The sequence below is a fragment of the Mercenaria mercenaria genome, unplaced genomic scaffold (genome assembly GCF_021730395.1).
Source record: "Mercenaria mercenaria strain notata unplaced genomic scaffold, MADL_Memer_1 contig_4712, whole genome shotgun sequence".
Classification (NCBI taxonomy): domain Eukaryota; kingdom Metazoa; phylum Mollusca; class Bivalvia; order Venerida; family Veneridae; genus Mercenaria; species Mercenaria mercenaria.
Window position 1 is genome coordinate 14,994 of NW_026462962.1, and position 18,030 is coordinate 33,023.

At 35.3% G+C, this 18,030-nt stretch overlaps 1 protein-coding gene across 1 annotated transcript in view; it reads left to right on the forward strand.

Annotated features, from left to right (window-relative positions):
- The window catches only part of LOC128554095 (E3 ubiquitin-protein ligase rnf213-alpha-like), a gene marked incomplete at its 5' end in the record, with an annotated part of 47,463 nt that overhangs the window by 14,805 nt on the left and 14,628 nt on the right, over positions 1-18,030 (forward strand). Inside the window, 6 exons of the mRNA XM_053535329.1 lie at positions 1,661-1,858; positions 2,516-2,638; positions 3,852-3,972; positions 4,906-5,144; positions 5,394-5,610; positions 10,184-10,276. Coding sequence (XP_053391304.1) covers positions 1,661-1,858; positions 2,516-2,638; positions 3,852-3,972; positions 4,906-5,144; positions 5,394-5,610; positions 10,184-10,276 — 991 coding nt within the window. The remainder of the gene's footprint in view (positions 1-1,660; positions 1,859-2,515; positions 2,639-3,851; positions 3,973-4,905; positions 5,145-5,393; positions 5,611-10,183; positions 10,277-18,030) is intronic.

An 18,030-nucleotide genomic window follows, 5' to 3' on the forward strand; every position in this document is an offset into this window, starting at 1 on the left:
TTAAAATTTTACACAGTGCTTCCTACTGAAATAAACAAGGTATTTCTTGGATTTAAATCCTTTTCATCAAACGTACTTCTATAACCAAGTAAGAGAACGGTTGGTTGAAATCAATTCAAATTATGGTCATTATTTGATTAAGAAAATGTGGTTGGAGTTTTGCATGCTAGTTGTTATTTTTGCACTAAATGTAGATAATGATGACAAAGTTTTAATTTGTAGTAAATTGTAAGGAAATAACTAAGTTACTTGATTCTTGCCAGGTTATGACTATTATTTGACCTAGAAGTTGTCGATAACAGTCGCAGCCCTAACTTTAACTTTTCCTTTATGTAACAGTTACTATAAGCTACTCTGTTGGTGTCCTTCTAGTTTCTATTTCTATGCAATCGTTTATTTATCTTACATATGCGAAAGATGCAATCGATAGAATGTATGTAATTGTATGTCTAGTGCGTGTATTCGGGATATGTACTTATGTACACAAAACTAAATTACAGCCCTCATTCCTATCTATTCTTTAATGAGGACAAAACAACCTTCACGCTGGACTTTGTTTATTTTGCAAAATTATGTCCCCTTTTGAACTTAAAAACTTCTGGTTAAAGTTTAGCATGCAAGTTACTATCTCCAAAACTAATGCAGATACTGGATTGAAACTCTATAGATATTCTAACATTTAATGTAATATTCCTGCTTCTGGGACAACAATTCGAATAGTCGAGCATTAGCTGTCTTACGGACAGCTCTTGTTTCGATTTAAATGAGATGTTTGGCGCCATATATCCTATATTGTGTTAGTGCGCCGTAAAACCGAAATCAACAAATCACACGAGGCTTCCTGGTCATAAGAACGGCTGAAATAACCAACTTAGATAATGGGCTAAGATGAATTTTGATCCTTTTTCGACTTAGATTTTTTTTTAATTATGCGTGCATGTAAGTAACCTGCACATATTGGATTGAAACTTCATCCTTTGCTTTCCAGTCATCAGACGATGGGAACAATAAAGTTAGATAACTCTTGATTGAATTTAATTCATTTTATGCCACTTCTTTGACATAGGAACTATGGATAAATAGTTGCGTGCAACTATGAAGCTGTATTTCAGTAAAACTACATGTGTTGGATTAAAACTTTTCACAGTGCTTCCTAGTTAACCACTGAAATAAACAAGGTATTTCTTGGACTTAAATCCTTTTCATCAAACGTACTTATATAACCAAGTACGAGAAAAGTTGGTTTAAATCAATTCAAATTATGGTCATTATTTGATTAAGAAAATGTAGTTGGAGTTTTGCATGTTAGTTGTTATTTTTGCACTAAATTTAGATAAAGACAGAATTTTAATTTGTAGTAAATTGTAAGGAAATAACTTAAGTTACTTGATTCTTGCCAGGTTATGACTATTATTTGACCAAGAAGTTGTCGAAAATAGTCGCAGCCCTAACTTTAACTTTTCCTTTATGTAACAGTTACTATAAGCTACTCTGTTGGTGTCCCTCTAGTTTCTATTTCTATGCAATTGTTTATTCATCTTAATAATGCGAAAGATGCAATCGGTAGAATACCCATTGAACTGTATATTGTATGTCTAGTGCATGTATTCGGGATATGTATTTTTGTACACAAAATTATATTTGACATGTTATATTACAGCCCTCATCCCTATCTATTCTTTAATGAGGACAAAACAACCTTCACGTTTTTGGGGTTTCATATCGAAAAAAGTACAAGGAATGTTATAGATCACCAGACGGAAAAAATACTGGAAAAAAACATAATGTCGTTGCAGTTGTACGAAGCGTTGGATGTTAATGGAGTCCCCTTGCAAGAAAACTTTGATAATCGGTCAAGGTATACATTTTATTTGTTTCTGTTTGCCTAAGGTTGTGCAACATTTTAATCATCCGACATTTCGTTTAAGTTTGGTGTCCATCTAATTTTGTTGAACGTTTTCATTTTGGTTATATCTGACGAACCAGGTATAGGCATTTCTTGCAACCTAGTTAGTTTGAGCTACTTTGATACCTTTCTTTTGCACGCTTAGCCGGGCCCTTAGTTATGTTTTTTCTTGTTGCTCTTCAAAGGCGTTTAGTCCATGCGTATAAGGCTTTTTATGTTTATTTTTATGTATTTTGTCGCGTGAGTCTTATGTGTGGTTTGCGTATCGTGCCTTTTGATACCAGTATGTGTGTTAGGGATACATTTGGCGGGGTTAATATTTATTTAATTTAAAAGTGTTACTTAGAGTTAAGAGTGAGGAGGTATGGTGCAAACCACTGAATTCCACAGTGGAGTGTTACATGGCGATGCCAAACTGTGTTCCATTAATTTGTTTTATCCTGGTTGTCTATTAGTTTTACTGTGTCCGTTGATCTTGCTGTTGATGTCAATCATTTACACACCTTTAATATGTTATTGGATTAAAGTTGTACAACTTCCAAAATGTTGAACGTTTTAATTGTTTTAAAACATGCATCGGGGGTCATGTGTATTCCTCTGGTTATTTAGGCAGGAAAAGATACAAAGACTACGTAATGTAATGGGAATTAATGAGACCCATGATCCAGACGATACCTACGAGCTGACAACTGACAACGTAAAGAAGATGATGGCTATTCATATGCGCTTCCGGTCAGTATTTTAAAAGACGCTACTTATCGTTCTGGTTCCATATTCATTAAAATGTAAATAGGAATTAAGAAAGATCTTTAAAAAGATGTTCGGCGCATTCCGAAGCAAAGAAAGATGTTAAAATCTCAAAATATATGTCGTGCATATGTACAGAGACATCAGTCGCCCGCCGCAGAATCCTGAACTATTTCCCGCGCTTCGGACATTCGTGATGTAAAGCGGTATGTTTTCAATATGCGAACTGTGAAAAATAATGTATTTAACGATTTTAAGAACAAAATTACCATATCAACACATTTTTATATCACGCATGCATCCGTTTGTTATTTAAACGCATCACCGATGTGGGTTCGAGCCTCACTCGGGGCGTTGACTTCTTCTTGTGAGGAAGCCATCCAGCTGGCTTACGGAAGGTTCTACCCAGGTACCCGCTCGTGATGATATGATGCAATGAGGGGCACCTGGGGTTTCCGTCCACCATCAAAGCTGGTCAGTCGCCATATAACCTATAATTGTGTCGGTGCGACGTTAAATCCCCCCCACGAAAAAGAAACTATCACTATGATATAAATGTTCACTCTGCATCTGCCGTTATGAATATGTTGCTATACATATACAAATAATATCTAGACATCCACTCTTTGAATTAGCAACTTAAGTGGGTAATATCTAACTAACAATTACACTAGTTGCAAATGTGAGTATACGCAGTTTATTGGTTTTATTTTCTAGTTTTTAAGTGATACACTCCCTTTTGCTATGACTACACCCTATTTATATAATTTTGGACTATACTCCCAGAAGCAAACAATGTGACATGAATATAATTATCTAGTTTTCAGATAATGTTTCTATATTAACAGTGATGATAGTAAAGTAACTGTACGGATGTGTTTGTTTTTGCCCAGGGAGAAGAATAAAAATTCAGACAGTTTTTGATAGACGAACTTGCCTGTTCATGTGGCCTTTGAACGCAAATCTAACCAGTCAACACTCTGATTTACAAATTATTTAGCTAATACTTTTACTGAACAGTTAGATTGAATCTAAATCTAGCAGTCATGTACTATCTTAACAGTGTAACTATATAATTTGTACAATTATTTAAAGAGTCAACTAGGAAATATTTATGAATATAGGCCATGATGTATGAAGTACTTAAAATTGACATCACGATTTGCATGCATAAGAAATGTTCACATGAATATTTTAGGAGTGACATTCCTGTTATAGTCATGGGCGAAACCGGTTGCGGAAAGACTAGACTTGTCAAGTTTATGTGTGCATTACAAATTCCGCCCGGAAGCACAGTACAGAATATGATAATTATGAAAGTAAGTATTAATGGCAGGTGTAGTATTACGTGACCTATTCGATTTATTTCCTGTAAAGCAGCTTAATATATAGGACTTGTACTATATAGGCAGTATGCATTGTAACATACAGATAAAAGAAAACAACAATTACATAAATCTGCTAGAAAGATATAACAAAATGTTTCATCAGCTTCGTTTATATAATAAGATATTTGCTTCCAAAGGATTCACCTGATGAAGTCATTACCTTAGTGTCAATTCTAGAAAGTCTAGGCGGCTATTGCAGATTGTAAATTCAGTTTTAGTTTTACTACAAACCGCGGCTTCCTTCTATATTTAAGAAGGAAAAACCATGTTTTATTGGCCGGGCCTTCGAAGAAATTGTAGATTAGGTCTGTCCGGGCGGATGGATGGATGGATGGGCGGGATGGTGGATGGAATAATGAGTCTCATGCTAACCTTTTTGTTCATTCACTTGTCTCAACAACTACTTATTCAAACTTCAAGAATCTTGGCCAGAATGATCCCCTATTACACTAGTTCGTCCAAAGTGAGAATGGGGTCACTGGGTCAAAGGTCTGGGTCACAGGGACCTGAACATTGAAAATGGTTACTGCTCAGTATCTGGACAAGTATTTCAAGACAAGTTGGTCTTGATGTGTACATGACCCCTATTGATTTCGGGGTCAAACGTCAAGGTCACAGGGATATAAAAATTGAAAATGGTAATTTTCTTACTTCCACTTTTTACACATTTATTTCTTTGATTTCATTTTCTACCTGTCCATTCCTTTTTTTGCCTTTTTCCTTCAATAGTGCTTATTAATTTTGGGGTTACTTATTGTATGCCTTTATTAGAACTATTTAGAAAACCCGGCCAAAACGCCGTCAGGCATTAGCTGCTTGTGTCGCACTATTGTGAGGAACCTTATGCCGAAATTTGTTATATAGGTGCATGGGGGCACTACGAAAAAAGACATAAAAAGAAAGGTCGATCAAGCACAGAAAATCGCACTCGAGAACATGAGGGTGAAAAAAGACATGTTTACTGTTTTATTTTTTGACGAGGCCAACACCACGGAATCTGTTGGTTTAATCAAGGAGATCATATGTGATAAGAGCCTCGAAGGCAAAAGCCTGGATTTATGTGAAAATTTGAAAATGGTCGCAGCCTGCAATCCTTACCGGAAGTAAGTACTTCATTAGACATCTGTTTGAATTTAAAATAGTGAAGCGCTAAGTTTGTTTCCATTCTTCGAATTAATGGATTTGTAAAAAAGTATCTGTTAAGGTTTAATGCTTCAATTAAACTTACTGGAATCACACATTTCAGTTGACGTACAGAATGACAAGGCAAATTACTAGAACTCCGTAAATATAGATACATTTAAAACGTTGAAAAGTTCTTGTAAACTGACTTACCTTTTAACTGCATTTAGACATTCAGATGATTTGATAAAGAAGTTAGAACAAGCTGGTCTCGGCTATCATGTGAATGCTGACGAAACAACCGATCGCCTTGGTAGAGTACCAATGAGACGGCTTGTATACAGGGTGCAGCCCCTACCACAAAGCCTCCTTCCACTTGTTTGGGATTTTGGACAACTCAGCACCGCTGTTGAAAAACTATATATAAAACAAATGGTCAGGAGATACGTAAGTAATGGTTCTCGTAAATAACTATTAAGCTTACAGTGAACAAAATCTTCTTTCGTTTACATAATGTTTATTAATCAGTAATAATGACAAAGCAAAATACATAACAGAGTGCAATTGTTGTGAATACTTTTGACATGTGCATTTGTAATCATTATATGTCTCGTATCAGATGAGACCTGTTAACAAATGTATACTCAACCTTTTATTTATAAATTTGTTTATAAATGCACACGTCAAAAGTATTCACAACAATTGCACTCTGTCATGTATTTTGCTTTGTCATTACTATTGATTAATATGCATTTTGTGAACGAAAGAAGGTTATATATATATATATATATATATATATATATATATATATATATATAGCACTGCTAGGCGCTTTGTCGTAATTGGTCTGGTTTGTTGTGGTGGTGATTAGTTCGCATAAATTCTCTCAACTTATATAATAATTTATAATGCGAACTTGTATCCTCGCGGGATCTCACGTATAGGAAAGTCAACTGTTCTGAATTTATTTATATCCCTTAATGTAGAGATGGTATCTACCAAAGAAAATCTAAAGGGAACAACTCTGAATTGACCAGTATACTGAAGCCAACTTAAAATATTGATCAAAAGTAAAAGAAAAATCAAATAGGTACTTTTACCAACAACTGATCAGGCAAACAAAATATGACCTACACCTGTTTAAATCTCTTTGTATTCAATATACAATATGCACACTTTTCTCATGGCTTACACTGACAGTTATTTTATACGTTGTATTGATGCCCGGATAGAAAGTTTAGTAGTGCATGGAAATAAAGTAAAATAATGCATAAATTCCATTAAAGAAGTTTTACAACATTAAGAAACGTTGTTACGTTTTGATCTTTTAGCCAAAGTTATTTATTGTTCTCAATGATGATACATTGGTTTACACAAAATTTATATATTAAAATGTAACCGTCGTTTATATGACTAAAAAATTGTTGAAAAAGACGTTAAACCCGAACACACGCACACACACACCATATAACCTATACTGTGTTGGTGCGCCGTAAAGCCTAAATAAATAAATAAATAAATTAGTCATTTGGAAGCATTTCTCTTACTGTTCAAGAGTACTTTGCTGCAAATAATGTAACACAAAAAGTCATTGTCATCAAATGAAATTACAACATTTTAAGATAACGGTTGTAATTACAATAGTTTAAAGTAGCTGATAGGTAATGAATTTCTGCAATGTATTTTAAGCAATTCAACATTCTCTGGATGGAACTATCACGATCATTTCTTTCCGTGAAAAATGAATAAATGCTGAAAAAGCATATGGTGATTATTCTATTTGATGATTTTCATTACAGGTCAGCTACCTTAAACTAACTATACGGTGTTTTATTTATTGTTGTAAATAACGAAGCGGGTAACTTCAGATATCAACATTAATTTACAACTTAAACTGTTTACACAACTTGAAAAAAGATTTTTGTTGGGGCCTCTCATTTATATAATATATCAACAATTATCACCTGAATTTAGTGCATTCACGAGTGGAAAATATTAATGGTGAAGGGGTTTGTTTACATTATAATATCTTTAATAACTTCTTTCATGTAAATTTTTGGTATGGTTTTGGTAAGCTTATAATAAAGATAACCTATACTGTGTTGGTGCGCCGTAAAACCCAAATAAATAAATAAATATAAAAAAGAGCATGTCATCCTATTTAACTCAGATTTTTTTCATGAATTTTAGACTTTTGGCTAGTCTTGGATTTTGACTTTATTAAAAGACAAAATGAAGTTCAGTATATGCTCTTTCAAAGTGTTGAAAGTAGACTAAACTTACACTTTACACTGTTGAATTTATTTAGCTGTGGAGACTTTTGATATAGACTATAATTGGGGAAATCCTGAAATCTTTGAAAAACGGTCAATACAGAGGAGGAAAACCATAAATAAATTTAGTAAATTGGTGCACTTAGCTATCATTTCACTTTGAAAAACATCTGTAAAGATGAATTTGAATTTTTAGGTACCATCTCTACATAATGCAATCTCTTTAACTTCAGTATATCTTTGAGATCCAGTTAACGTCCAGTGGGAGAAAGTATAGCTTCTCTGGTCCTAATCAGTTAAAAATCTAAATTTTCAACGCTGATATGTGAGACAGGATAACAGAGAGTTGAGTATATATGCAAATGTTGAACAAGTATTAATGTTAAGTACAATTTGGGTGTGTATATAAAACCGCATCGAAATTAGTCTTATTGGGTAAGTGAACTTGCTGCGGAATGTTCATGCTCGTTTATTTCTGCTTGGTGCTTTGTCGTAATTGGTTCGGTTTATTGTGGGATGATTAGTTCGCATAAATTCTCTCTACTGATAAATTAATAAATAAATGTGTGTATGCGTGTGTGTGTGTGTATGTGTTATTAAATGAAGGAGATGCGCGTATGCCTCTGGTGCGATTAAAAGTGAGATGTTTTACAATGCAAAGAAAGAATTCTTATATTCTTATTATCCCCCGCCGATGAAATCGGGAGTGGGTATTGAAATGGCGTTGTCCGTCCGTCAGTCAATCCGTCCGTCCGTCCGTCCGCAGCCATTTCTCAGTAACTACCTGGTAAAATTTCATGAAACTTGAAATAAACATGAACCAACATACTGCGATGATGCCCGTCAAGATTTTTTTGCATTGGTCAATTTCCGTTAGAGTTATTGCCCTTCATTTAATGAAAAATGTCCGTCCGCAACCACTTCTCAGTAACTAGCAGGTAGAATTTCATCAAACTTGAAATAGACATGAACCAAGATACTGCGATGATGCCCTTCAAGTTTTATTTCGATTGGTAAATTCCTCTTAGAGTTATTGCCCTTGATTTAATGAAAAATGCACAAAAATGTCCGTCCGCAGCCATTTCTCAGTAACTAGCAGGTAGAATTTCATCAGACTTGAAATAAACATGAGCCAACATACTGCAATGATGCCGTCAAGGTTTTTTTTGATTGCTCAATTTCCCTTAGAGTTATTGCCCTTGATTTAATGAAAAGTACATGTCTGCAGCCATTTCTCAGTACCAAGTTTTTAGAATTTCATGAAACTTGAAATAAATATGAACCAACATACTTTGATGATGCCCGTCATTTTCTTTTTCATTGGTCAATTTTCCATACAGTAATTGCCCTTTAATTGTTTAAAAATCCACAGATTTGTACATAACAAACCAACCAATTGGAAGAATTTCATGAAACTTTCATCCTTTTCCATGAAAATTTATTATAAACATGTGAAGTTGTGTACCCATACCTGGTCGCCACCTTGCATTGGTCACACACCCTCCCCCTCCCAATCCCCCCTTCCACCTCCCCCAACCCCCCATTTTTTAAAAATAAAAATTATGCCCCAACTTTTTTGTGGGGGGATATAGATTTGTCCTTGTCCATCCGTCCGTCCGTCCGTCTTTTCGAGAATGTTGTGTCGGGCGTAGCTCCAAATATATTTGACGTAGAATCACAAAACATTACAGGAATGTTGGTCAGCATGTGTAGTTGTGCACCTGGGGTTTCGCGTCCGGATTCATTCAGTCATGTAGGAATTATGGCCCCTGACTTTGTAAAAATTGGTCATTTTAATGTTGTGTCGCACCTAGCTCCAAAAGAATTTGACCTAGCGTCACAAAACTTTACAGGAAATTAAATGTTGGTCAGCCTGTGTAGTTGTGCACTCGGGGTTTCGCGTCCGGATTTGTTCAGTTGTGTAGTAGTTATAGCCCCTGACTTAGTAAAATATTGGTCATTTTAATGTTGTGTTGACGTAGCTCCAAAAGTATTTGACCTAGAGTCACCAAAGTTTACAGGAATGTTGGTCAGCATGTGCAGTTGTGCACCTGGGGTTTCGCGTCCGGATTCTCTCAGTCGTGTAGGAGTTATGGTCCCTTACTTAGTTAAAAATTGATCATTTTAATGTTGTGTCGCGCGTAGCTCCAAAAGTATTTGACCTAGAGTCACAAAAGTTTACATGAATGTTGGTCAGCATGTGCAGTTATGCACCTGGGGCTTCGCGTCCGGATTCATTCAGTCATGTAGGAGTTATGGCCCCTGACTTAGTTAAAAATTGGCCATTTTAATATTGTGTCGCGCATAGCTCCAAATGTATTTGACCTAGAGTCACCAAAGTTTAAAGGAATGTTGGTCAGCATTTGCGGTTGTGCACCTTGGGTTTCGCGTCCGGATTCATTCAATATTGTATGAGTTATGGCCCCTGGCCTAGGAAAAAATTTGTGTCCTTTGTCATGTAGTGGGGGCATCTATGTCCCATGGACACATTTCTAGTTTTTTCATTTTCCATCAATATTTGTAATAAGCATGTAAAGTTTTGTACCCTCACCCCCCCCCCCCAAAAAAAAAAAACAAAAAAAAAAAACATTCATTTTCTGTTAATTTGATTTTGACTTATGAAATTATTTGCTTCTTTGTACATGTAACATTCTTAACTTTTTGCTGGATATATTTTTTTGCCGTTCCTCACCACAGACCCTTTCGGCGAGGGATACCAATTCGATGAATTTGCTTGTTCATTTTAGATTGGAAATGGGAAGATTCCAGATCAAAACAATTTAAAGGAAGTTGTTAGTGACATTCTCACCGAATCACAAGAATACATGCGACAACAAAAGGTTTGCAAGCTCTTACTTCATTTGTACTGTATTCATTGTATGATAAATGTAGTTTTAATGCAGGTTGTATTAGCAATCACTGATGATTCCACCTAAATTTGGCATCTTCATATTTATACACGCAAACGAAGTTAGGGGGCTGTCAAAGAGTTGTTTTACAGTTGATAGCCAGGCGGCCAGTCGGTGCGTTCCAAAGGGCTACTTTTTAAGTTTTAAAGGGATTCCAATGGAACGTCATACATATGTTCCATGTGAAGTGTAGAAGTGTAGAAACAGATATAGACCATTTCTTACTTTTGTGGCGTACACTTCTTCAAGTGATATAATCAGATTCCAATAAAACTTCATACACCTGATCACCATGCAGTGTAGATGTGCGTGTACATATTTGATTAAGTGAGCAAAGGTAGGGGTACCACTGCCTCTACCCCGTACCTCAAATCCTCTTTTGAAATTTTATACACATGCTCTCAAAGAAGTGGTGATGTACTTAATACATTTGTTATTGAACGGACATTATGTGTTGGGAGAGGGGCACCCATACACACATAACCCACAAGTTTGTTACACAGGCTAATTCCATTCACAGTTATATTTTTCTGGAATTGGAGATGGAAAGGGGCAACAATTCCCAACAAGTCTTCTTTACTTCAGCTCGTGTGTTCGGAGGTATTAATTACATCTAGTTATAGCTCTAGTTTATATTATAGCTTAGATACAGTAACGCATTACAGATACTTTGCAGTATGAGTTTGGAGAAGTGAGTGAATGTAATAGGATTTTAACTACGATTTTAGCTCACCTGAGCACAAGGTGCTCATGGTGAGGTATTGTTATCACGCTGTGTCCAGCGTCCGTCTTGCGTGCATCCGTGCGTGCGTCCGTGCATGCGTCCGTCCGTCGTCAACATTCGTGTTTAAACGACATCTCCTTCAAAACCACTGAATTGATTTTGATGAAACTTGGCCATGATGTTCCTTAGGTGGTCCTCTACCGAAGTTGTTCAAACGGTTCCGCGGGGCTGCCAGACCTAAAAATAGAAAAATCCTCCTAAACCGATGGTCCGATTTTGAAATAATTTCACACAAATGGTCCTTACGTCACCCTCTACCAAGATTATTAAAATTATATCGATTCGTCAAAAAACATGGCCGCCAGAGGGCATGGTCACTTTTCCCTATATGCATATAGTGGAAACTTTAAAAATCTTATTGTATGAAACTGCTGGCCCGATTTTGAAATAATTTTACACAAATGGTCCTTGTGTGACCCTCTACCAAGATTTTTCAAATTATTCCGATTCGTGAAGAAACATAGCCGCCAGAGGACGTGGTCACTTTTCCCTGTATGTATATAGTGGAAACTTTACAAATCTTCTTGTATGAAACTGCTGGCCCGATTTTAGAATTTAAAAAAATGGCCACCAGAGGGCGTGGTCACTTTTCCCTATAAGTATATTGTGGAAACTTCAAAAAGTCTTCTTGTGTGAAACTGCTGGCCCGATTATCTTCTTGTCCAAAAGTACAGGGCCTAGGGCTTTGATAATTGGCATGTAGAATCATCTAGTGTCCTCTACAAGGGTCACATGGTTTATATAGACCGGGGGTCACATGGTTTATATAGACGTTAGAGGGAAAACGTTGAAAATCTATTTATCCGAAACCACAGGGCCTAGGACTTCGATATTTTGTATGTGATATCATCTAGTGGTTCTCTACTAAGATTGTTCAAATTATTCCCGTAGGGTCAAATATGCAGTGGAGGTCACATGGTTTACATAGACTTATATAGGGAAAACTTTAAAAATATTCTTGTCCAAAAGCACAAAGCCTAGGGCTTTGATATTTGTAATGTAGCATTTGTAGTAGTTCTTTATCAAGTTTGTTCAAATTATCCCCCGGGGGTCACATGTTTTATATAGACTTATATAGGGAAAAACTTTAAAAACCTTCTTGTCCATATCCTACAAGATTCAACTTTTGACCAAATGTATATTTCTGAGTGGCTAGATGAACCTTGACATGAGTTGATATTGACCTAGTGACCTACTTTCGCATTTCTGTAGCTACAGCCTTCAGATTTGGACCACATGCATAGATTTGTGTACCGAAATCAATTTTGACATTTGACATTGACCCTGTGACCTACTTTCACATTTTTAAAGGTACAGGCTTCAAATTTGGACCGCATGCATACTTTTGTGTTCCAAAATTAAATTTGACCTTGATTTTGACCTAGTGACATACTTTCACATTTCTCAAGCTACAGCCTTCCGATTTGGATCACATGCATAGTTTTGTGTACCGAAACGAACTTTGACCTTGGTCTTTACTTAGTGACCTACTTTCACATTTTTGTAGCTACAGCCTTCAGATTTGGACCACATGCATAGATTTGTGTACCGAAATCAATTTTGACATTTGACATTGACCCTGTGACCTACTTTCACATTTTTAAAGGTACAGGCTTCAAATTTGGACCGCATGCATACTTTTGTGTTCCAAAATTAAATTTGACCTTGATTTTGACCTAGTGACATACTTTCACATTTCTCAAGCTACAGCCTTCCGATTTGGATCACATGCATAGTTTTGTGTACCGAAACGAACTTTGACCTTGGTCTTTACTTAGTGACCTACTTTCACATTTTTGTAGCTACAGCCTTCAGATTTGGACCACATGCATAGTTTTGTGTACCGAAATAAACTTTGACCTTGACATTGACCTAGTGACCTACTTTCACATTTTTGAAGATACAGGCTTCAAACTTGGACCACATGCATCATCTTCTCTGAATCAATAAAAGCTAGTCTTGATTTTTGGTATGTGATGTCAGAGATGTACTGTTTAACTATTGCCTTAGGCTAAAGAATATGTATGACGGCTAACATAGTAGAAACCTATCAATACTTTACTTGTACCATTACGTTATGCAAACACACTTAAATCCTTATACTCAGTTGAGCGCTTTAGGGTCAATGACCCTCTTGTTAAAACCGTTTCGTTAATTTGGAAGGTGTGGGATTGATCACTTTCCTATGTTAATAGTGCCTAAGCAAGACCAGATGTTTTTGTCATGAGCGAAAAGGTTGCTAAATACTCGTGAAAAAGAGTTTTCTTTTATCACATAAAAGATATCATATCTGTTTACTAGCAATCTTGCTTTTTCAGTATCAGTTGATCACTTTGGACCTCAAATTCAGAGACTGACTGAAATTATGACTAAATGTAATAATTTGTGTGCTTGTTACGGATGAATCGTTTTGAACGATATGAATATTCTATATCCGACATGTATTTTTGATTGATGAAATTGAAAAGTAAGAATTAGAATTCGCTATCATAATATTTAGTTCTATTTTGTTGGTCTTCATTGAAATTGATTATAAAATATTTCCTTTTTATTATGATTTTGAAATGCAGTATAGTGCTGAAGGATATACGAGCGTTTTAGGGTATCCGCCATGTTGAAAAATGTTTCCTCGAATATTTCTTTCTAACAAAATTTATGCCAAAATAAATGCTAAATAATTGTAATATGGCTAATAATAAACCATTTAAGCAAACATACTCTACTTCTTGGGTAAAACACATTTTTTTCACCTTTATCTTTTTGGCCGGCATTTGCCTTAAACTGATGTATATAATGATAAGTTAAAACTGAAATAAAAGCTTTCAATATCCTTTCGGCTACCATAGCAGATTAATGCGTACCATAAAAACGGGGGTCGCTATTACCGCTATCATACACCGACTGACTACCGCAGACGCCTAAAACGTACCATCAAAACGAGGGTCCACATTACCGACATCGTACAGCGTAGGACTACCGGAAATTTTAAGTTTTTCTTTGTATTTGGGGGGAATTTGAATGCTTTTCATTTATTGCAGAATTTCATATGATGTGTAAAATTTCATTTATGTTATTAACAAAACGGTATGAAATCAGTTTAACTAATAAGTTAAGTCATTCATGTGACATACTAAATAATATTACGCAACAAATCACAGGTGTCAACTAAATCTAAAAACAAAATCAAAAGTGTCGTGGGCAATAATGTTCTAAAATCATTGTTATCGCAATCTGTTGATAAGAAAATTATTTTCAGGCAATTAAGGGATCATTACTCTCCGAAAACACTAATTAGTTTTGAAGGTTGCTTGTCGCGGTAATTACCAAACTCAGTTTATAAAACTTAATTAATTACTCATTTCTACGCTACGGTATTTTCAGCTATTTTACTACGTCTGCATAATGCGGCTTCGGCATTCTAGGAATTTGAAAACCACAGATCTGCCACTGATGCGTTTTGTAGACTTTTCGCCAATTACTTTCATTGTGGCACTACGGTAATTCTGAACCTTTTCCAGTAAAATACAAATTTCCACTGTGGTTATCAGAACTAGTGTACATATATACACTACGGCAGTAATATTTTAAATTGTTATTGCACATGGAACATACATATATACACTGTGGTTATTCTCTACAAAACGCTTCATCGTTTTTACGCCGCAACGGTATATATATGCACACATCGTTTCTCTCAGTTGTATACTAGACGTGTGTAACTTTATCCACTATGGAAGTATTGTACTTTTCAAATTTAAAACTCAAACTTAAGAATGTAAGAATGCATTTAAATTATCCCAAATAGAATGGTAATTTTGACTTTGAGCATTATGAATTATAATGCATTATATTGCATAGAGACTCTGGAATGCTTTATAAATGGTACAGTATTCAGTATTTCACATGTTCCTATGTATTCTCGTTATATTCATTTATAGTCCGGGTCCGTAGTGTAGGAGATACATTCGTGCACTTGTAATCTCTGAAACCTCTCACTGATAAGAGGGTAGCAGGTTCGAGCTCCGCTACCGACTAGATTTTCCTATATGAGAAAGAAGGCAGTTGCTTGCGGACTTTGCTGACTTTCCTGTTCCGAAAAGAAACAATCGAATTTCCTAAAAGAAAACGTTCAAAATCATTTCAGTCCAAGAATTTTTAAAATGAACTGTTTCCAAAGCCGTACATGAATGTGTTTTCGGTGAAATGAGATCTTACAATTCTTCATTATATGATTAAGCCATTGATACCTTAATTGTGACCTTAAAGCAAATATCAACGGAATACAGCTCGCAACTGGGATACGCTCTAATTTAAATACAATGATATTAATAAATTTATTTATTTGAAAGTCTGTTTGAAAGTAAATAAGGCATAACAAACTCAGAAAAAGATACTTCTAGCTACTATTATAAGTTTCACCACGAAGTGTTATTCGACATTTTTTTTGCGTTATGTTTCGGCACTTGCATCATATACACTACAAAAAAGATTATGAATATGTATCTATTTAAATGAACCTGAGTAATGTATAGTTGACGCGTTTACATGATAGACAGTCAAATGTATGGTCCGATCCGCTGACATAACGGGTAGGAATCTAAAGTAAAATGCAACAAAAAACATTTTCTTTGTAATTACAAACTTATAACAAAAAATAATAAAATTAACAACTGAATGAAAACACTACAGTACAGGCAATTCCCTATGAACGGGTATGAGTAAGGAAAGGCTACACAACCTGAACAACGTATTTTGGACTAAATTTTATGATAGACGGTCATATCGTCAGATCCGGAGAAACCGGTAGGAGACTAAAAGTAAAACATAAAAAGCAAACAAAAACATATGACAGAAAATAACATAAATTACAATTAAACAAAAGCAAGTTGTAAAAACTTTAACAGATTAGGATTATGCATTACTTACAAATCATCGCAAAAAGCAAAAAAGAGCATGTGTAATGTTACACAATCAGTTCACCGAAAGTCATAAAATAATTCCTGTATTTTGTTGAATTTGTACTGTTGTCCGTTATGAAACAAATTGTAAACAACTTACGACAATAACCGTCAATCTATATATACATGTATTTTTTAAATTTAATCTTAAACAACATTTTAGATATAAACCGCCTTAAAGCAAGGGGTTTTAGGTTATTGGCATTGTTAATGACGAATAGAAAGATAAAATATCCAAAATTAAGTCTGATAAACATATCATCGGTAGTACTGTTTAATCAGTTAGTTATATGTCTATATTTAATATGCCCGTTTATATGATTATTATTTCTATAGAATATAATTGAAATTCACAAGAAGCCAAACTTATGAAACATATCTTTCTTGAATTTCAAAAATTTACTCTTAACCGCTTTCCCTTGAGACAGCTCATATTAGAGAAGTATATTGCATGTGAAAATTAATTATCAAAAGATGAATCCATCAAACTTTCTCATTCGTACTAAAAAGCCAACGTACATATAATGACGACATAATGTAATGTTCTCACTTATCTTACAAACTCTGTTTTTTTCTCAAACTTGTGTTTAGTGTTCTTTGTTGATTTCCCAGATGATTTTGATGGCATTTAAGTGGGGATGGGGGTTCTGTTTCAATATGTAGCTTCCTGGGTGACTTTTGCAACGGTTATATAGCTAAATTAAAGAAAAAGATTTCTAAAATGTAGTAATAATGTGCAATAATGAAACCTATCAAATTATAACATTTAATGATTGACAATGGTGATTAATACTAAAATATTTTTGCAGACGCCGTTTTCTGTTGCTCGATCTATTTTCTGGAGTTTCCAATTTCGGTCTAGTTGCCATAAGTTTACGGGCGTTTTCGGATTGGAGGTCTGTATGGACTTGTCCTCAGCCATCCCAGTTCTAGACGCAACATAATGATACAGAAAAAAGTTTCCCTTAAAGTATTATTTAAAAGATCACGGGGATTAACACTGAAAATAGATGGCAAATATTTTTTTAGAAAAGCAAGACATTTTGATTTTCAACTAAAATTACTGCACAACTTATCTGGAACCGGCTTTTGTACTTAAGGGCTGGATTTCTCGAAACATTTAATTCTGTTCTAAGAAGATTAACCTGTTATGAACACTCGAATATATAATGCAATAACAGACTTTCCTTCTTCTGACAGGCTTAAATGTTTCGAGAAATTTGACCCAGAGGGATAATTTGAGTACATTTTTGGATTTGTTAAGTTTTCACCAATGACTCAGAACCATTATATATATATTGAGTATAAAAAATTACGTTCACTTAACATAACAAGGACTCAATAACACCAAATAATCTTTCAAACTACTATATGGTCAATATAACTTTCTAATAAGAAGAGTACTGTTATACCTGTGTAAATTGCCTTTACACTGCTTACAACCGAACGATGATTTAGGTGTTGGAGACCACTGACGGTCTTTAGCTTCTTCATACTGCGAAACCGACAAGCCCCTGTTAGCTCTGACATTGAGATAATTTCATGTGATTCTGCAAACTCTCGGTCAGTGGTACCAACAACCTGCGTTTGTTTGGGTTTTCTAATTCTTGAACGGTAACCTCCAGTCAGCTGTTCCGCGAATCATTTTTTATTCAAAATTATGTTATAGCAATATGCATTTTCATGGATATTTCTTTCATTGAATCTAAGTATTACAGGCAACCCATTTTTATACGCCCGTTTGAAAAACGGGACGTATTATGGGAACGCCCCTGGCGGGCGGGCGGGCGGGCGGCGTCCACAGACCTTGTCCGGAGCATATCTTCTACATGCATGAAGGGATTTTGATGAAACTTGGCACAGTTGTTCACCATCATGAGACGGAGTGTCATGCGCAAGAACCAGGTCCCTAGGTCTAAGGTCAAGGTCACACTTGGAGGTCA